Genomic DNA, 20,810 nt, shown 5'->3' on the forward strand with positions numbered 1-20,810 from the left:
GTACTCAACACATGAAATTATGTTTATAATGTGAAACTATGTGCTGCTGATATGTCGTACCACGGAGGGACTTTCCTGGCTAAATTAAGGGCAGATAAATAAATAAATAAATGAAAACAAAACCTCCATTTTCCAGGATGATGACGCTCAGTTCTTCCCAGAGGAAGAGGAAGAGGTCAGACAGTCTGAGTGGAAAAGCGTCTGATGCTCTGAAGCTTCAGTCAGATCAGCAGCAGCTTGATGCAGTTTCATGTTTTTATCTGAAGATGTTCAGTTCAATAATCTTCTGTCACGTTTGGTTCCTGCTCACAGATCTGATCATCTGCACTGAAAACTACACAGGTACAGGTGGATATTATATTTATATATTTCAATATTTTAATATCTTAACATTTTGTCTTTGGGTTCATGTTACATGTGTGACGTGCCGTTGCACAAAATATCTAATGAGTCTTTTATTGTATCATTGAGTTGTTTTCTCTGTAAAATGTGTTTCTCATGTCAAAATAAAGTTATATTTTAATTCACTCTCAGAGCACTGAAAATAGGGAGTAAAAAATACATTCTGTTGACTACACAGTATACAATATTTTTTATTTACATACATAAAATCCAAAATAAGACCAGTGGAATGGAATAATAAACTTTAAGTGGAATTTTTAATATCAGAAATCACTATAAAATTATAAAAACACAAAAAGAGGTTTTATTTTTATTAAATCTAAAAGTAGATTTTATGTGACTTCACATATATGATTTTTTAAAAGAAAACAAATATTTGACATCCAGCTCTTACATCTTCTCTCACATTTAACATTCTCACAAGTATTTTTCTATATTAAATGTTTTTGTGTGTTGATTTATTTGAGTAATGTTTCATCATCTGGATAAATGTTTGCTCACAGTTTTTATGTGTAAATGAACATTATATTTCATTAAATTCTGTCACAGTTTGAGATGAAATAAATGTTGATTTATTTATTTTAATGTAAAGGCATTTGTTGCACTGAAGCACCAAAGAATCATTTGAGTGAACAGGATGAAGATTCATTTGACATTTTACTTTGGGACTTTTAATAAAAGTTACAAAAGATATTATTTTATTCTCTGTGATATAAATGTACAAAAAAAAAAAGAGAGAGAAAATAATGGCACTTTACAAACACTAATACACAAATAGTGAGAAAAATATCAGTTTTTGAGCCCAGTGAAGGAGTTTAAACAAAAAAATGTAAAAAAAATAAATTAATGACAATATTTTCTGTGACTTCACATAAATTCTATTTTAAAAAGTAAAAGTATTTGCCTTTCAGCCCTCACATTTTTTCACACATTGAAACATTTAATTCTTTAATAAAAACATTTTTATTGCAGATTTTTATTCATCTATTCTTAATTTTCTGGTTAATAATGATCCCACATGCAGCTGTAATTATAATTCTGTCTGACAGTTTGTTATCTGAGGCTGACTGATGACAGCAAACATGTTTCCATGAGATAAAAGAGGAATCGCAGATAAAACAGGAAACAAAGCTAAAAACTGACTGTCAGCAGGATATGAGTGACACAGCTCTGCAGCTAAAACAGCAGCAGAAGAAGAAGACGCCAGACCGCAGTGTGTGTGTGTGTGTGGGGGGGGGGGGGGGGGTCACAGTCAGCCTCAGTCTGATCCGTCTCTGTTCTGTCCATCAGTGATCCGGTTCTCTGTCCCCGAGGACCACCACGTCGTCCTGCCGTGTGGCGGCTCCGACGTCTCCGATGTGGTCTGGACCCATCAGGACCGGAGCGTCCTGGTGATCCGACTGGGAGACAACGAGAACAACGAGGAACCCCGACGCTACCTGCTGCTGTCCGACGGCAGCCTGCAGCTGCTGCAGCTGGACGAGTCCGACAGCGGAGAGTATCAGTGCAACCAGAGGCTGGTGGCAGAGCTGCAGGTGCTCTCAGGTACGCTGCAGGCGGAGCTCAGAGTAGTGCATTATGGGAGTGAGGGCCAGATTCAGAAGTGTGGCTTTAAACTATTCTTATGTGTTTATTTTAGAGCTGCAACAATTCAAATTTAGTTTTATTATTTTTTATTATTAATTTAATCAAATATTATGACTCCTTGAACGTAATCAAACAGAAGTCAAGAGTTGCATAAAACACTTTTATTCTGAAACCTAAAAACCTAACTAACTCAAACTTCCTCCCAAACTAACAAAGAACTGATGGTTCGGCCAAAAAGAATAAAACAAAGAAAGACACTTCTGTCTGACCCACAGGGCCTGTGACACAAAACCACACAAACTAGACTATTAGAAATAACAGGTGACACAACAACTAAAAGCTCCTGCTGCTGCTGCTGCTGTCAGGAAATCTGTAATATATTTACAGTAATAGATCACAAAATGACCATGATGTGTCATCAGAGGTCAAGGAAACATGCCAAGTTGAAATATTCACTACAGCATCATCTTCTCTTTTGAAATTTACATTCCAGCCTCTAACTTGTGTTTCAGTTTGCCTGTTTCTTGTCAGTTAGATTCCAAATTAATGCCGAAAATTTGCTGAATGAGTTAGTGTCTGTTTATGAGTCATAAGAAGTCATTCATAACCTTTTTAGAAGGAGCAAATGTTTGTAACTGTTAAATTGAGTGAAATGTTAATGGAGTTTGGCAGGCAGGAAGACTCCAACTCACTGGACTGTTGTGATCATTTTTGCAATTGCTGCGTAATGCTTCTCTAAATAAAATAATAAATCGATGAAATGAAGCTGAAATATTATGTGTGAACTTGAACCAGCAGCTTCTCCAAGTGGTTGTTATTACATCACTTAACCAAACCTTAACTATCACACAACAGCCAGAAGTGGAAGTTGTAATGGTCACAAACAGAATAACATCTTTAAAAACACAGTTATCCCACGATAGAAAACACTGATATTGGTCTTCTTTCTCTTTTGTTTGTGGTTTAAACGTTGTGTGCGATGAGCCAACTGATTTCATATCAACATTAACCACCAGCTGTCTGGGAGAAGTGAATCATCCTGATAGATTGTGAAAGATACTGTGAAAAAACGTTTGAGAGATTTCGTTGGTGTTTTTCTGCATAAAAGAGGATGTTGATGGTTTGACATGACAAGATTTGACAGTTAATTTTCCCACAGTCTGAATGTGTCACAACACAACTACAACTTATTTCGCTGACATGCAGAGGAGAAAATAATAATAATTATTATATACATTTATATTAAATGTATATGTAATCTGATTACATCTTTTCTTATCTGTAAATATAATGGAATATACTCACCGTCACTGTAATCAGTTACTTGTCAAGCCTGATTGTAACAGAAAAATATAAATATGGCCACGAAACCCATCAATTATCTAATAATACATCACTAACTGAGACACAGGGACAAATACCCATAATTCCTCCGTCTTCCTGCCTCCTCAGGTCATGTCTTCAGGGTGTCTGCAGGCCGGACGCTGCTGCTCCCCTGCAGCAGCTCCTCTAAAACCAGACGGAGGTGGTTCCACCGGCGGGACGGAGGAAGGAAGGAGCTCATCTTCACCTGGTACAGAAACGGTACGATGAAGCCGGAGAGGGAGGACGGACGGCTGAGCTACGAGAACGACGCCCTGCAGATCCACGACCTGCAGCCAGAGGACACCGGAGTGTACCAGTGCAGTGGATCGAAGCTGTGGACAAGAGTCAACGTCCTGAACACAGGTCAGGTCACTGACCAGCTGGTTTAGGTTGATTTTATTTAAATATATGAAAGAAAAGTCTGATTATCAGAAATGATTTATGTTCAGTGACAGTTACTTGTATTTTTGTAGATTTTTCCTTTAAAATGAACAAAATGTTCACTTTTTTTGGTTAATTAGTGCATCCAGAAACAACCAGCATCCAGAAAACCACCAGAACAACTGCAACACCTGCTGTGACCAAAACTGGTAGGATCTTAATAACAATAAGAAGAATCAGCTAAAACAAATACTTGGTAAAGAATGTAATATACAGCAGGAAAAATGACCCAAAAAGGTAATTAATATATAAATAACATGTCAGACAACAAGAAAAATCTAGGAAATGTCAATTAAAAAACAATAAATAGCGACCTCCATTATAGTCTCCTTTATACAGCGGTGGATTTTTTCACAAAATGATTTAATCTTATGAAAGGGAGCATGTTTACCTTCTGATTCTGATACTTTCTAACAGTGAAAACAGTTTTTGTGTCTCATGTTCTTCCTGTTTTGTTCATCAGATGTGGTTGAAACAAAGAAGGAGAAGAAGAGGCCTGAGAATGGTTGGTCAGCTACATCCACCACCTCACACAGAGAGTTACAGATGTTGGTGTTTGAGTTTACGTTGACCAGATTTGTGTCTATGTCGTCTCTCTCAGGTCTGTTGATAGTCGCCGTGGTCTGTTTGGGTTTGATGATCCTCCTCCTGGCGGCTGTCTGTGTGTTACTGACCAGCATGAAGTGCAGGAGGAAGAAGAAATACAGAAGTGCAGGTCAGCGGTCTGATTTATGGAAAACCACAAGTTTCATTATTTCTGTAATTATTACAAACACACACACAGTGTTACATGTTTTCAGATCCTGTTGGGCCGCCCCCTGGTGTTTGGCTGCAGGATGATCATAAACCCCACCCCCTCCATGTTAGCAGATGAGACATGAGCCAAACTAAAAAATTTAAAAAGACATAAAATAAATCTTTGCCACAGATGGTTTCTGTTATTTTTTGTAGTTCTTATCACACTGATGTTTGTTCAGTTGTTCATTTTCCTCATTAGTTTGGTTTTAATCAGTTATTTGATGCCATAAAAAGAGGGTTTAATTTCATGATTGACAGCTGAGCCTCCTATTGGTCAGTGTCACCAAAGACATCATGGAAATGTCACAGCAATCTCTGACATTAGTTATACCGACCAACCGCTAATGTTCGCTACACAGACCACCTGCTAACATTAGCTGCACGACCAACTGCTAACATTAGCTACACGACCAACTGCTAACATTAGCTACACAGACCACCTGCTAACATTAGCTACACAACCACCTGCTAACATTAGCTACACGGCCAACTGCTAACATTAGCTACACCGACCAACTGCTAACATTAGCCACACACACCATCCACTTATATTAGCTCTACAGGCTAACATTAACTACAAAGACTAAGCACTAATGTTAGCTACATAGACTCACCACTAATGTTAGCTACATAGACTAACTGCTAACATTAGCTACATAGACTAACGGCTAACATTACATAGACCCACTGCTAACATTAGGTACATAGACTAACTGCTAACATTAGCTACATAGACTAACTGCTAACATTACATAGACTAGCTGCTAACATTAGCTACATAGACTCACCACTAACATTAGCTACATAGACTAACCGCTGACATTAGCTACATAGACTAACCGCTAACATTAGCTACATGGACTAACCGCTAGCATTAGCTACATAGACTAACCGCTGACATTAGCAACATAGACTCACTGCTAACATTAGCTACATAGACTCACTGCTAACAGTGGCTGTTCTGTTTGCAGCAGGTCCGCAGAGACATGAAGACACTGAGCTGCAGCCGTGGAAGAAGAACAGACAGACTGGTAACAGCATCTGATGTTTGCACTGTAGGTCTGTACTCAGGTCTGTCTTTCCCTTAAACACACCTGTCTGTCTCCTGTCTCCTGTCTCTCTGCAGAGTGTGAGGTTAACAAGAGTCCGTCTCTGCCGGAGGAGACGATCCACTACGCCTCTCTGGGCCGACAGAACTGGACGGAGAGACCCGGCAGGACTCCGGCAGATCAGAACCACCACCACGTGATCTACTCGTCTGTCATCACCAGACCTGCTGCCAGATAGACTCACAACAGAAACACACACACAGAGACACACAACACGGAAAAAAAATGTTCTACATGAAACCACAAGAAGCTTTTTATGATCTGAATGCTCCTTCCTGTCCTGTCCATGTGATTAACACTGATTTACATTTTCTATACACATTTTAAAGTTGATCTACATGAAAACGTAATGAAACTTCAAAGTCTGTGGATTATCTTTAGTAACTGGGTCATGATTTCTGGAAAGAGACGCTGCTGTTCAGTTTTTCAAATGTTTTTGGTGCCTTGAGCATTATACTGGAGAGAAGGCAGACATCTCGCCAAAACACTGCAACGCACACCAAACGGCACTGATGAACAAATAGCACCTCAGTCCAGAGGAAAAAATAGCTAATTTTGATTTTGGGGTGAACTGTCCCTTTAAAAACACAGCAGAAGGGATGGCTGTTAAACTTCAAGTACTACAACATTTAAATGAACTGTTAAACATTTGTTGAGATCAGCTCATTCACTTTCTTGGAGATTATTACAGGAGAGGATTTATACCAGACCTGGGGTCTCGTCATCATTGTGAGGTTGCCAGGCAACCAGCAGAGACCCCAGGAAGAGGAACAGTCCCGGCCAAGAAACAATCTGGCACGTAACACCCGTTAAACACCACCTGTTATCTTCAAGCTTTGGTTTGCGTTGATCTGTGAGTTTTAGAGCTGCTGAAAGGTGTATTTTGTTATCTTGGGTCACGCTAGCCATTTCCACCTGTTTACAGTCTTTATGCTAAGCTAAACTAGCTGATTGCTAGCTCCTACAACATATTTGCACTATACAACATGGGAATTTTATTGTCATTATATATCAATATCATTATTATCATCCAAAAGTAAAGTTGACAAATAGAAAGTTTTGATTCAAACTAGAAAACTGGACTCTGATTGGTCTTATTTGAGTGATGGAGACGAGCGAATTTATTGTTTTGCAACTGTTTTTAAAGAAACTATGTCAGAGTGAGCGGGTCATTATTTCCACAAGACACAAAAGACAGACAGTCCTGGACTTTTTTTCCGCCATTTTTCACCAAAGGTTTGTGAAAGAGGAAAATAAACTGAAAAAGGAGGAAATGAAGACAAGACAAGGAAATGAAGTTCACCAACTCACCTGCCGTGAAGGGAGATTATTGATCGGCTGGTTACGGAGATATTCAGTCTTTTGGGAGACTCACGTGGCGTTTTTCCCACGCCGTCTTTCAGACACCATCACTTCCCTTTTACCTCCTTTACAAAGGAAGAGACACGGGCCGACTGCTCAGTCAGTGATTGGTTGTCAGGATGGACAGGTGACAGGGCTGTGGCCTTCATTCATTATCATTAATTCATTTTCTGGTGACAGAACATATTATTAAACATTACTATAAATATACCAGAGGGCTCATTTTTATTGAACAGATGTAAAGTTTGAAACCTAAAATCAATCTGAAAATGAAGAAAGAAGTAAATGAAAGAAAGCAATCTGTCTGAAAATCTGAGACAAGTCACTTTGAAATGTGGACACTGATTAAAAAGACCTTTGTGTCAAACTCAATATCAACTTTACAGAGACATTATGAAGAAATAAAAAGAAAAGAAAACTGGATAAGAAAATGTTTATAATTCATAGAAATTTCATGAACTCATAAAGTGAAAATGAATTAAACATCAGAACATTTCTTCATAAAGAATTTAAATAAATCAAATATGACATATCTGAGCTTCTTCATATATTTTTAAAATTTTAGTAATTTTATTCTCCTTTATTATTTATTACTTTATTACATTATTATTCTTTTTCACTTGTAAATCTTTTATTTTCATATTTTAGGGGCCAGTTAATAAACAAGCATTAATAATTCACCAGAAAAATAAGTCAACATTAAAAGGCTCATAACTAGATCTGGACTAAAAGACTTTTAAACTTTTTAAAACAGTTTTAATTCAAAATGACTTGCAAAGTTTTAGTTTTAGTTTACGGTATTCATATTGACCTTGTTGTGGATCATTAGATGGAGGATTAGATGTTATGCTCGAGGGTTTTCAGATTTGGACCCAGTTGCAGACAACAGAGATGGAGCAGAGCAGTTCTGTGAAACTCTGCAAATTTCAAACAAGGCAGAGAAAAAACAAACACAAAAAAACTTACTGAGGAGGCAAAGGTAAATACAGACAACTAAAATTCCAGCAGATGCAAAAATCAAAGTCTGGGGAAGAAAAACCAAACAAATCCATCCAGGAGAAAAAACACGTGCAACAAAATACAACAAGAAACACTGACAAGTACGAACCAGCAGCTAAGGAGAACAAGACACAGGTGAGGGCAGTGAAGGACAGGTGAAACTAATCAGTGATCAAAAAGAGCGGGAAAACAGACAAAGACAGGAAGTGAAGACAACAAAGACACACAAGGGAAGACACAAAAGAATAAAACAGGAAGTGACTACAAAAACCCTAAACCATGACATGAGGGGCTCCAGGACGTCCAGCAGGCAGCTTTAACTTGTCCTCACTGCTGTTTGTGAGGGAACATGGACTGTCTGTCAGATCTAAATCTGGGCTGGACAAACTTTTTCCCTTCAAGAGCCAAAACTGAAAGTTACTGTTGGGCCATGAGCCAAAAGCACAAACCCGAAAGCACACACAGATGAGTCTGATTTTTACTTTCAATAACTGGATGGTTTGACACAATTTGATTTAGAGGCATTTTTCATTCTCATTCATGTAAAGTGCCTCTAATTTGTGGGATACTTAAATACAAGTGTAATGTACTTACTTACATTTCACCACTGAAAAAAGCATCACATCTAAATACTTGGTTTGTTTAAGTGAACTCAACTCAAGTACACTGAGATTCACAGCTTTTTAGACCTCAAAGTACAAGTAACTTATTTAAAATGAGTGTTAATAACAAGTTGATAAAAACTGAGTCGGGTGAACTCAGTATTTGTAATTAAACTTGATGTTTGTATTTACAGTTTAAGAACGCCCAACAAACAATCCATTATGTAGTAACTTATCTCAGTGGTGCAACAGTTTTTTTCTTTTTTGTAATGCATAAATCACAACTTAGAAGAAGTTTACTGTTTATAACGAGGCTGAGTTTGAAGCTTGAAATGAAGAGAAACTTGTTAAAACCCAACTGCATGCTGTGAATTTGTATTTATGACGTGTTTGTACAAAAAGAAGGATTTAAAAAAATGATGGGTTGTAAAAACTCCACAACAGAAGAATGTAACATCAGATATTTATTAAAAGTTATTGTTGGCAGATGAGCATATGAACAACAGTGAGACACAAGAGGAGCTCAGAAAAACAAAAAAACAAAAACCAAACAGTGGATGCTACATATTACTCCATGTAGAGCATGAACATATAAACTATCATTAGTAACAGACATTTCTCTGAGGTGTATTTATGTGTTAAGAGGCAAAAGATAGCTACTCTAAAAATTAAAGCCAAGTCTACAGCATTTTAACATGAAAAAAGATCAGTGAAATAGCTTAAAAAATCACAGTTAAAGGAAAAATACATTCACAGAGAGGACAGTGATTTTTGACTCCAGCATATTAAGAATTTCGGTTTCTATATGTATCTTTTTTTTTACATGTTCTGAGTCCCAAAATGACATATTTGACTGTATGGATGTACCATTAACATATAAAGATGGAAGACATGATGAAGCCAAAACATCTGGATCGCCTCCTGGTGGCTCCTGGTGAGGATAGGTCATAAACCCCGCCCCTTCCATGCTAGTAGATGAGACATGGACCAAACTAAAAGAAATCTAATACATTTTTCCCAAAGATGGTTTCTGTCATTTCAGGCTGTGTGGACTGGAACTTGACAGCTCTAACCCTGATCACTCCTCACACACTCTGACTGACGTCACCAGAACAAGATGGCAGCACTCGCATCAGAAATATTTTGGCTTCAGTTTTGCACAGTGGGAGGAGGAGGAAACATGACGTCCATCTTTATTTACAGTCAGTGGAATGTACCACTGATGGGCATACTGGTCCGCCATCGCCGTGCGAGTTATGTTTCAAAATGGTCACAGTTTGATCCGGACCCTACCATTAACCCGGACTTTATTACTCTTTATACCACGTCACCTGACTTCCTTCTTTGCTTCTGTCATAAATACTACAGCCACTAGAGGTCACTGCCTAACAACAAATGTAAATATGGGTCGCAGTAAGATGCCAGCACAGAGACTAGCTCACATTTTTTGGGAAAAAGGTACCTGAAATTGACTTTAGTCATACAATATGGAGGTCAAACTGTGGAAATAAACCTAAAACAAATTGCTTCTTATTTATTATTGACTTGTTTAAAGAGTTCAAACTAGAACAGTGCTTGTTTTTTTCTACTGTTCAAAACATCAAACATCGAAGAGCCATTCTATCTGTGGTCACGTGATCTGTTTGGATTCTTGTGACCGGCCACCGTCGAGTATGTGACTTCCTCTTTGACCAGTCTTGTCCCTCTTCTGCCAGAGGGGTGAGGCATGTCTGCAAGGTTCAGACTGGAGTAGTGCAAAGACTCCTCCTGCAGAGACAGAAAACCAATTACAGTCCAGCTTCAACAGGTCGCTCTGGGAAATACACGAAGAGCTTCAGTCACAGAATCAGGTTTACTGTCAAGAAGGTTTTCACATATAAGCAACTCGTTTTGGTATTTTGGTGCATAACATTCACACTAAATAGTGGGCTAAGAGAAAATGAAAAAAAAAAAAACATAAAAAGGTTTCATGGACCAGCCGTCCAACTACAAACATGGTTGTGGGTCACATGCATCGTTCTAACCTGCAGCCACAAGTCTTTTAAAACTTTAAGAAAAGTAGAAATAAATCACCTCTTACACTGCTGATTTTAGAAAAACAAAACTTCCATTTTTTTAAAAAAAAGAGAGGGACTTTTTGTGTTAATGTAAAATAAATGAGATGTTGTGAGGTATCAAAGACAGGATGTGAGACGTCATCATCTACTGACCTCTGTGACCTTCAGACTCATGTTTCTTCTCGATGAGTTACAGCGGCAAACAGCTGGTTTACCTGCAGAGGAAAGAGAAGCTGATTGAACATGATAGTGGTGTGAAAAGAACAAGATGTCAGACCAAACAATCCAGCTGCCAAACAGCTGAATTTATAGTTTAATCTGGTTTGAGGAGGGTTCTAGAGTTCAACAGCATATCATCAACTCTAAATCCTGTATTGAGGAGACTTATCAATTAAATAAGAGTTTAACTTGACTCAGACTTTGACAAATCTCCCACTGCACTGATTTGAAGGCAGACATCTCTGCAAAACTCTGCAACTCACAGCAAAATTATCTTCATGGATAAATACTGGCACAACAGGGCAGGGTAAAAATATGTGTTTTTGTCTGGAGGTGAACTTTCCCTTTAATCTGTACCAGACAAACCCAACAGAAGCCCGGCCCCTCAAACCACACCAGGCTGCACTCCTAGGAACTGACTCACAGTCGGTAAGTGAAAGTGAAAGCATGAAAGTGAAACTGGGGCAAGTTGTTTGTGCCGAAGCAGCTGACAGAGACTGACTTCTGCCTGCATCTACCTCTCCTTTTTCTAACTTTTATCCAAGAAAAGACAACTGCAGAGTCAGAAAAGGACCGAGAAACAAAGAAAAGGACTGTTTTTCTTTGTAAGGAAAGACAAACTGTCTTCTTTTGCTGCCTTCCTTGTCCTCTGAGCACCATGCCGGACACTCAGCTGTGTCTGGAGGCCCTGTCGGCTCTCTGCGGCTGTAACGTCGAGTCGACCAGCGGAGCCTCCCAGCTCACCCCGCAGGACTTTGTCAACATCGTGAACCTCAGGGAGTTTTACAAGCAGGAAGGCTTCAAAGAGATCGAGTACCCCAGTTTAGGGACTCTGTCCCTGCAGGACATGGATGACCTGGACATGTACAGCGCCCCCTCGGCGCTGCCTGAAGGCCCGTCCACCGCCGGGGTGCAGGAGAGCCTCAGAGCCACAGTGAAGATCAACCCTCAGGACTTCTTCCACCCTCAGTACAACTATGACTTCACCACCATAAAGGTCAGTTCACCTGGTTATGACTCAGCACTTTACTTCACTTGAACTCTCTTAGTAATTACCTGTTGGATGTAATTTCTTTATGTTTGGGCAAAATTTCAAATGTGATTCTAATGATCTATTAGAATCACATTTGAAATTTTGGAGTGAATGAAAAAAGAATAAATAATGAATAAGTGACTGAGTGAATAAGTGAAAACCATATGAATACAGATAATTATGTTGAAGTGCATAGATGAGTTGGTGAATGAATGACCAGAACCGACCCGATGCACAAGCAAACTAAGTGCCTGTTTTAGGGCCCCTGTGGCCACCAGAGGGCCTCGAGACCTGGACAAGGTACTGGGTAAAGGAATGAGAAACTGTTTTTAATGTCTATGCAAAAAAATGGATAGAGGTCATTTTGCAACATCCAGTTAGTGACAGAATCTAGGCAACAAAAAAAATTAGAAAAGTATCACGGTCATCAGAGGAGGTGGTAGGATGAAGGAGTTGATTTATGTCGTTGGATTATGCTTGTTATTGTTGACCAGACCTTAAAAGAATAAGTTATAAGACTAAGAATAGGCAGAGGACTGAGTATATTAATGCCAGTTTTTGGGTAATTTTTGATATTTGAGGTTTGGGTCACATAAAAAAAAAAGTATCACACTCTGATATCCTGCCCAGGTTGACCTTCACAGTGCAGGATGTGGGTCACTGATCAGGATTGATGCAGTATATATTGTGATTAGCATGTAGCATGTTAGCATTTTCTCTAAGTGGCTCCTGCTCTAACCCTGTTAACTCCTCTGTCCTCCAGGATGGCAACACAAAGTTCACGCGTGGTAACGAGCAGTACATTCGTCCCTGCGGGTGGGACCGGGCTGCCCTGCGGGTGGTGCAGAAATACGATGGCGGCGACCACTGGCTCGGGACGGGCAGGGACGCCTGGCCTGTCTCCTACAACGGACACAACATGGACGGCTCCATCATCCTGACCCACGGCGGGAGCCCCAGCGATGATCCACAGTTTCTGGACGCCGCCGCCGCCTCTCTGGTCACCGAGGAGACGAGAGGCAGGGGGGTGTACTCCACGCCAGACATCAAGCTGGCAGAGAAGTACTGCAAGAGGTTCAAGTCCAAAGTGGACGGTAAGATGTACAAAGTGGTTCTTCAGAACCGCATCAACCCAGCAAAGAGGGTGAAGTGTCAGAGGGAGGACATCTGGTTGGTCTACATCCCTCAAGGCTACAACGACGTCCAGACGAGAGCCCTCGTTCAGGAGTCCATCCGCCCGTACGGGCTGCTGCTGATGAAGGTGTGAGGATACAACTTAAACAAAATATCGTTAGAGTTATCAGGAAAATAAATTCAGTCTGACGTTTTCTTCAAAAACCTCGCAAAAATGATTCTGCACACTTCTCCACTGAGATCAAGTCAATGCTTCTGCAGAGAAAGGGTCGTTCTTAACAACTGATTTTCCTGTCGATTAAAAGGAAATTTCAACACATATGTTAAGGAACAAAAACAGGGACCAAAGTGTCAGGGAATTCAGTTATGACATATAGTCTAAAAGTATTATCACATCTATGTTGAAAAGAAAACCAAATTTTGCTGATGATTCAAAGATGTTGATGGGGGAGCTGTAGAAATAACATACAGTCACTAAGTGGCTAAGGAAAACAGCGATGTTGCCACTGCAAAATAGAGTCAAGGTGAACTTGTTTTGGTGTAACGTTTGCACGTCAGGAAGTGAGCTCTGGTATTTAAAAAACTACATCCCATTAAAAGAAAAGGTAACAGCTGTTAGCTTGTTTATGTTAACGTCCCAGGCGCTAATTTGCCATTTTCAGCCTGTAAGTAGCAGCTTGGATGTTGTTCTTGTTTCCCAGAGACTTTGAAAACGTAGATAGCGGATGCCGTGATGCTTCTTGAAGCAAGCAACCAGTGGCAGGACTTAAATCCACAGTCTGCGTCCAGTGAGTCACACTAGCTAGCTAGTTAGACTGTGTTTTACTACAGAGCAAAACACTAGGTAACAAGCTAGTGTTTTGCTAACAGACTAAGTCTCTTCTACAGGTCCCCCAGCAACATCTTTTTGGCATTCTCAAAATGTGGTTGTCTTTTCAGCGTGGACGAGCCGAACACAGAGCAGATCTAAATACAGGAAACAGAAAGAGGAGAAAGGATCATTTTAAGAGCCATTTTCAATCAGAGTCATCAGTCAGCAGTCAACATTGTTCACCCGGAGCTGACGTTAGATGACAGCCTGGCGCAGAATAAGGCTAACGTTAGCAGTGCTAGCAGCAGCGTGCTCTCCTTACAGGTTAATGTCCACATGCCTGTCCTGAATATGATAGAAGTTACTCCACAGTTTATTCTGACACAGCCTGCGTAAAAACTGATTTTCATTTTCTACATCAAAATCCTGCCAAACTGCACTGGTTTTACCAGATCTGTCACACTTTTTAAATATTAATAATTAGTTTAAACATCTAGTATTTCTGGTTGACTAGTGAGTAGAATAATGTTTAATTGTTTAGCCACTGAAGAATTAAAAGTTGTGTTTCAGAGTTTGCTCAGGACTAAAACAGATCCTGTATGTTGGGAATAATCAACAGATCAGTCTGACCTTTTTTTCTTACATTTTTTATCAAAAATAATGCTGCTTTTCCCCTCAAATGATGACCTACACTGACGTTATGAGGGACCATCTGCTGACCTACTGTGTCTGCTGCTGCCTTATTTTGAACTCTGTATAAAACAATTCAACTTTGGGATTCGTTTGACACAGAATTGTGTGACAAGTGATGTGTACTACTGGAAAAAAAGAAAATGAACATGCAGTTGTGATTCTGTCTGTAAATACTGAACATGTATCCCAGAAACAGTAGTCAAACCTCGTTCAGCCCTCTACATGTGATGTTTTATGGGTTCAAATGTGAGAAAAGTCTGTAGGAAGGAGAAACAAAGATGCAACAGGCCTGTTAAACTGATCCACTGAGGCTGAGGCCCTTTGATTTATGTTGCCATCTAGTGGAAAATAATGTGATATATTTCCTTCTTTCTTCTGCAATAAACAGTCGTCACAGTACTGAAATTTGATTGTTCTAGTTTTCATTTCAGAATAATGCGGATTAAAATACAACTGCATGAAATGACCATAACTGAGCTGAGTTGATGATCACTGCCTGGCGAAATAGTGTGACTTGATGTGATTTTGATTGTTTCACTTTGGAAATTGTCTTGAAATGGTCTTATCTGATGTTTTTCATAGGAAACTTTCTTTCTGTCATTTTAAAGAATGTCTTTCTTTGTCTATGTAGTCCATACATCTAATATGTCTGTAATTTGTTCCTCTTCTTTTTCTTTAATCTTTTAATAATTAAATAATGTGCGCATCACCTGCTGTGATGAAGTCATTCATGTGTTTTATTATTCTGTGACACATCATCTCTTCACTCAGTTCTTTTATTGCGAAAAGGTTCGTGTCACAAACTTTACTCTCGCACTCTTTAACATTCACCATGTTGTAATCCTCACAAAATATAACTTTTACAGTTTATTTTCATGCTAATATTGAAGAGTCACGGCATGCAGCGATGGATTTAAGGTTATCTAATCTAGTTTTCTTTTCACTGACTTTTCCTTTTTATTCGCCTGCAGATATTTCTACAGATGTTTGATGTTGTTTTTGTTTCACTTTCACACCCACTGGACCAGAGCAGGTCAAACCTGTTCTCTCACAGGACGCCGTCAAGGTTCAGTTCACACAGAACAAACAGGATTACAGACGTCAAGATAAGCCTTTCATTTCTGCTACATGTTGCAAACATCATGAGTTACTTTAATATATAATAATGTATATTTTAAACTTGATTGTGTCATTTATTTGCAGGATTCTCTGTAAATATGTGCTCAAACAACATGGTGGCAGACATATGTAGAGCCAAGAAAGAAAATAGCCTAAAAATATAAAAGAATAGAAATTCAGCAAAATTTAAGATTTATATCTACAGTACAGCTTTTATCAAGCATTTAAAATGTGCATATTTTTTTTACTGCTAAGAGGAAAAAACAAGAGCCTGTTAATTCAGACTACATGCACTTATTTCGTCTCTTTTATGAAGTGGGCTAAAATGTGCCGTAAGTGAGAAAATTCATAATATTAAGTTCAATAGATTTTGAGTTTTGAGCCCAAATCACACTCTTAAGTTTTAAAGTTTTACCAACTAATAATGGTTTGATGAGATCATTTACTTTTTCGTCTTTAGATAAACTTTAATCTTTGAGTTTTAGTGGATCCTCAGATAAAAAGTTTGAAACACTGTACTACTGTGCAACTTCATCTATAATATTACACCATAAATTATTAGTTGATTATATTTTCTTTTAATATTTAAAACTAATTAAGAAAAGATGTCAGATAAATGTACTGTGATCAAAGCTATAATATGAATCTCCAAAATGTACAGTGGTGTAGTAGAAGTATAAAGTAACATAACATGAAATTACTGAAGTAAAGTACAAACACAGAACTGAAGTACTTGAGTTGATGTACATGGCAGCTTTCCACCACCAGGTGGCGACACTGACATACTTGTTGGTACTTGAATAAATGAGGACCTTCATGTCAAACCTTCAGTTATCACGTCTGTCTGAACCCAACCTGTCCATAAATTTAATACTAAGTCTTTAACCCTCTGAAGAAGTGAAGACAGGAGAAAATGTCCTCCCTCTCTAAACCTTTGGTCCTCACAAAGACAGAAGTCGAGGACACAAACACACACCTGAGCACAGGTAGAGTCCGACGATGATGACGACACACAGGGCGAGGAAAGCTGGAAGGACACAGATCCCCAGACTCCAACATGGCTGCCTGAGTGGCTCCCGGTCAGCTCCTTCAAACACAAAATACAGGAATGGATCGATTGATTTTCAGACTTCTGGTCCTTGAGAACTCAATATTTTGGAAACATATATGTTTCCACTTGTATAAATCCCAAACACCCCCAGAGCTGTGTCTTTTCAGTACTCATTTTCATTTTCCTGTGAACCCCAGCAACGTTGAAAATTTGCTTTTGAGAGACGTCTGTCAGGTTTGAAACCAAATGAAAGTTTTTGCATGATGCCAATGGCTGTTTTAATGCACCTGCAACCTTCAACCTTAATGTGAAACATTTAGAAATAAAAAAAAGCAATGCAATAAAAGTTATGACTGCTTTGCTGTTTGCACAGATGACCTATATGGCTGTTTTTCTGGTGCGGACAGGTTGAATAAATGATCCTCTTACCATCAACCACGAGACGAATCCCTCTGTTAACACAAACAGCTGCTGCACGCCTCTCTGTGCAGAAATACAGCCCTGCGTCCTCCTCCTCCACCTGCAGGATCTCCAGACGCACAGTACCGTCCTCCACAGAACCCGCGGTACGGATCCGACTGTCTGCAGAGTGAAACTCAGCAGAATTTTCCCTTCCCGGAAGTCTGCTGGGGGAAACCGTCAGCAGGGGCAGCAGCTGGTCTGAGCGCAGCAGGTACCAGATGATGTCAGAGCTGGACGTCAGGTTACAGGACAGGGAGACGTTCTGTCCGGTCTGGACCACCAGGGCTGAGCGGAGAACAGGTGAAGTTGCAGACAGGTGAGCTCCTGCAACACCTGAGGAGGGTCAGAGAGCAGACAGGTCAGAGTGAAGTTTATCCAGAGGCTGGTTTCACTCATCAGGACACTCGATTTTTATAATAGGTAGCATATACAAGATATAAGATATGGCCAAATGTTTGTGGCCACCCCTTTCCATATACTTTAGCTTTATTTTTCTGTTATTCTATATTCTTATAGATATTCTCTGCTGATGACATATTTCAGTCGGTATTAAATAAGTATTGAGGTTTAATACACAGCCAGTTTCTCGCAGCTCCACCCATTGTGGGAAACACCAGAGAGTCAGCAGCAGTCAACAGGGAGCCGTGCTCACAAGTTTTTAATGTTATCTCAAAACCAAAGCTGATAATCAACCCGTTACCATGACAAAATAAAAGGGTGTTTCCTCTCGTTACTATCAGGATGTACAGATGGTGTCTTGATAACTGTAGCAGCAGATTTAAACTCAAAATGTCAGATCTAGAGTTGATCAACACATCTGATGGTACTTCAGTCTGACTTATTTCTGTACAGACTTCATGTTAACATTCAAACACCAACCAGTGAGGCTGGTTTCTTCTGCAGTAAACCAGCAAACAAGATTAATTCTTTTGGTTGGAGCCTCTGTACTCTACAGTGTCTATTTCCTGCTCTTTAAAAATGTTCTCGGAAGGAGGAATTTGTGTTTTTCATAAGTCTAAAAACAAACTTTTGGTTTTTTACATGTTGAGAGAGACTTGATCATCACACCACTGTGCAAAACCACCGACCACAGGTCCATGAGGCGACTCATTACCACGAAGCAAACTGTCCAAATAGTACTTTTAAATAGTTCTGAATACTTCCTACACCACCACCACCACCACCACATTTGTCATTATAAAGTTTTATAAAGCTGAAGTGATCAGATAAAATAGAAGTTGCTGCCTTTTGCCAACATAAAGGCAGAATACAGGAACTTCCAAATAAGGTCAAAGGTCCAATCAGAGGTTGGGATTAATATGTAGAATGAATAACCTGATATAACGATATCAAATTACCACATATTTAATTATCTGCCTGCAACTATTTTCAGTTAAGTGTGTGGATGAAAACAAACACGTAAATGTGCAGTACTGAACCACTTAAGGCCCCCCGTGAGATGACAGTGGCCCCAAGACAGTTAGAGTTTGAGGTCCCTGATTTATAGGTGAAAGGCTATGACTCGTGATGTGAAACCAATCAGATTCTACAGTGGGCGGGACATGAGTTAGACCACAGAATGACAGAAAGAGGCGCTGCATCAGAGCAAAAGTAGCATGTATAGGGTCCGAGCACCTTATTATTTCACACAACAAATCACATTTTTGAGGCTTAAACATACTCAGAAACTCAACAAACTTGTCATGTCAGGGTGTAAAAATACAGTAGAGATACAGTTTTCTGCGATAATGGCAGCCCCTTGCAGCACGTTTCATTGATATGCATGAAAATCGATACACACATGTATCACGTCTAGATGCACAAAAAAGTCTTTTGGACCGATCGCCTAAACCCAACAGGAAGTCAGCCATTTTGAACTAACACATTTACTTCAGAGTCGCTGTGCAGACTTCTCTAACAGTCTTCATTTGATTTACGTGAAATTTTCTCAGCGTGGTCTTCACTTGATATACTGGAACATCACACACAATTAGTGGGTGTTCTTCAGCGCCACCTAGTAGAGGCAGGAAGTGACATCGAATTCCTTCCTACAGTGTTGAAACGCATCAAAATTCAGAGCCTTGTCAACCAGATGGCATCTGGCGATGCTTGCAGATTCCAATAAAGATTCCAATGATTAAAAGAAAAGGCTAAATATGGATTCCGATAATTGGTTAACACCATCTGCACACCTGAGGACCACAGACTGTGCCTGAAACTTCATTCTGCATGGATAAACTTTGCCTACAGAAACGTTGTGCCTCTGAAACCTCAGAACAGGTGACAGATGTTCAGTTCGTGACCTCGAACCTGCCGGCTTCTTTGCTTTCAGTTTAGTTTTGACATATGTGGCATGAAAGGCTTCACCACAAACACATGATTAATGATTCATGAGTGGAATCATCAGCATAAACAAAAACAGACACATATGAGCACTAAGTTTTCACAAGAAGTCCTGTCTTATTCTGTCTCCTCACAGTAACCTTCAAACTCCAGAGTGAAGCCTGCTGCTCTGACTGCAAACAAATCAGCTAATAAAATATAAAATAATCATTAACTTACAAATCAAAGTCAGGATCCATGTGAGAGCTGCCATGATTAAGAACAGGTCAGTGCAGAGCTGCAGGAGGACTGATCAGTTTATGGGGTGAACTAATTTTTATTTGGAGGAAGTGAGCGGGGACTTCACATCAGAGACCACCAACATGCCTTTAAAACGGAACTCTGTTGACATTTTCCACTTAACTAACATTTCTCCCTGTATCAGGGCAGAAACTCACGCAGTGCACAGACCGCATCCTTAGGTTTCGTTTCTGCAGAGATCCGTCAAGTTATCGGCGGACGTCACACTGCACACACACTTCCGGGAGATGTTTCAAAATAAGAGCACGTCAAAAATCCACGTACTGGTTGTAGTCTTTCTTTCTTTCTTTCTTTCTTTCTTTCTTTCTTTCTTTCTTTCTTTCTTTGTTTTTACTTGTCAGAACATGTTATATCAAATGGATGGGATAAAATTTGAAAAAAAATATTTTTATTGATTTATAATGCTTAATAACAGTTATAATTATTATTATTATTATATGACACTCTGCCACAAAACAACAGACACATATAAGCCTGCATTAAAAAATACAAGAAACAATATAATAGCGTGTAAAACGGCGACAATAATAATTCAATGAATTAATTACCTGATGTTGGTGAAAGCCTGGTGTGTGTGAAATAGAAAGTCAACACAACAAAAGCTCTGTCGTTCCCCTTTAATAATTATAGACATAATAATTAATACTTACTAGGCCTGTATCATCAATTTTAAATTAAAAATAGATTACAAAATGCTTCATAAAGAGAATCAGAAAACCAACTGTAATAAAACAAATTAAGACGTTAACTGGACCAGAATAAAATCGGTTAAACTTGTTTCTGTAATATTAAATTAAAGAAATAAAGCCTCTTGGTTGTACGTTGTATTTGGAATTTTTAAAATCGTATTTGAGCCGTCAACGTCTAATCTGGTGCTTTTATTTTGGAAAGTCTCAGCGGAAATCGAAACTCTCTGCGGTTGG

The 20,810-nt window shown here is 39.3% G+C and overlaps 3 protein-coding genes across 6 annotated transcripts; 2 read left to right on the top strand and 1 right to left on the bottom strand.

Moving 5' to 3' along the window:
- The first annotated feature begins 126 nt into the window (after positions 1–126).
- Positions 127–6,697, top strand: LOC146313573 (uncharacterized). 4 transcript variants are annotated; one of them, XM_084739924.1, is made up of 8 exons: positions 128–348; positions 1,693–1,947; positions 3,442–3,717; positions 3,876–3,944; positions 4,259–4,300; positions 4,397–4,510; positions 5,568–5,624; positions 5,720–6,697. In XM_084739924.1, the coding sequence occupies exons 1-8, from the start codon at positions 138–140 to the stop codon at positions 5,878–5,880; spliced, it is 1,185 nt and encodes a 394-aa protein (XP_084596050.1). In that variant the 5' UTR covers positions 128–137; the 3' UTR covers positions 5,881–6,697. The 4 variants fall into 4 exon arrangements, with proteins under 4 accessions (XP_084596052.1, XP_084596050.1, XP_084596049.1 ...); XM_084739923.1 differs by having other exon boundaries at positions 129–348; positions 5,565–5,624; XM_084739925.1 differs by having other exon boundaries at positions 130–342; positions 5,565–5,624.
- Positions 6,698–6,782: 85 nt separating this feature from the next.
- Positions 6,783–20,043, bottom strand: LOC146313574 (uncharacterized). The gene is made up of 5 exons (XM_084739375.1): positions 19,807–20,043; positions 17,212–17,577; positions 16,708–16,818; positions 10,876–10,937; positions 6,783–10,432 (listed from the first exon to the last, which is right to left on the bottom strand). The coding sequence occupies exons 1-5, from the start codon at positions 19,838–19,840 to the stop codon at positions 10,286–10,288; spliced, it is 720 nt and encodes a 239-aa protein (XP_084595501.1). The 5' UTR covers positions 19,841–20,043; the 3' UTR covers positions 6,783–10,285.
- On the top strand, positions 10,996–15,113 carry LOC146313575 (uncharacterized). The gene is made up of 2 exons (XM_084739374.1): positions 10,996–11,938; positions 12,738–15,113. Exons 1-2 carry the CDS (start codon positions 11,600–11,602, stop codon positions 13,239–13,241), a joined length of 843 nt encoding a protein of 280 aa, XP_084595500.1. The 5' UTR covers positions 10,996–11,599; the 3' UTR covers positions 13,242–15,113.
- Positions 20,044–20,810: the final 767 nt, after the last annotated feature.

This window comes from Lutjanus erythropterus, chromosome 16 (genome assembly GCF_056507025.1).
Source record: "Lutjanus erythropterus isolate fLutEry1 chromosome 16, fLutEry1.hap2, whole genome shotgun sequence".
In the NCBI taxonomy this organism is placed as follows: Eukaryota; Metazoa; Chordata; class Actinopteri; order Lutjaniformes; family Lutjanidae; genus Lutjanus; species Lutjanus erythropterus.

Coding starts and splice junctions, on each gene's coding strand:
- LOC146313573 (XM_084739923.1), top strand. CDS start 138: ATGATGACGCTCAGTTCTTCCCAGAGGAAGAGGAAGAGGTCAGACAGT. Junction 3,718..3,875: donor AGTCAACGTCCTGAACACAG/GTCAGGTCACTG, acceptor TTGGTTAATTAG/TGCATCCAGAAACAACCAGC. Junction 4,511..5,564: donor GAAGAAATACAGAAGTGCAG/GTCAGCGGTCTG, acceptor TTCTGTTTGCAG/CAGGTCCGCAGAGACATGAA.
- LOC146313574 (XM_084739375.1), bottom strand. CDS start 19,840: ATGGCAGCTCTCACATGGATCCTGACTTTGATTT. Junction 17,578..19,806: donor ATGGATCCTGACTTTGATTT/GTAAGTTAATGA, acceptor GACCCTCCTCAG/GTGTTGCAGGAGCTCACCTG. Junction 10,938..16,707: donor CGGACTCTACCTGTGCTCAG/GTGTGTGTTTGT, acceptor TTTCCTCTGCAG/GTAAACCAGCTGTTTGCCGC.
- LOC146313575 (XM_084739374.1), top strand. CDS start 11,600: ATGCCGGACACTCAGCTGTGTCTGGAGGCCCTGTCGGCTCTCTGCGGC. Junction 11,939..12,737: donor ATGACTTCACCACCATAAAG/GTCAGTTCACCT, acceptor TCTGTCCTCCAG/GATGGCAACACAAAGTTCAC.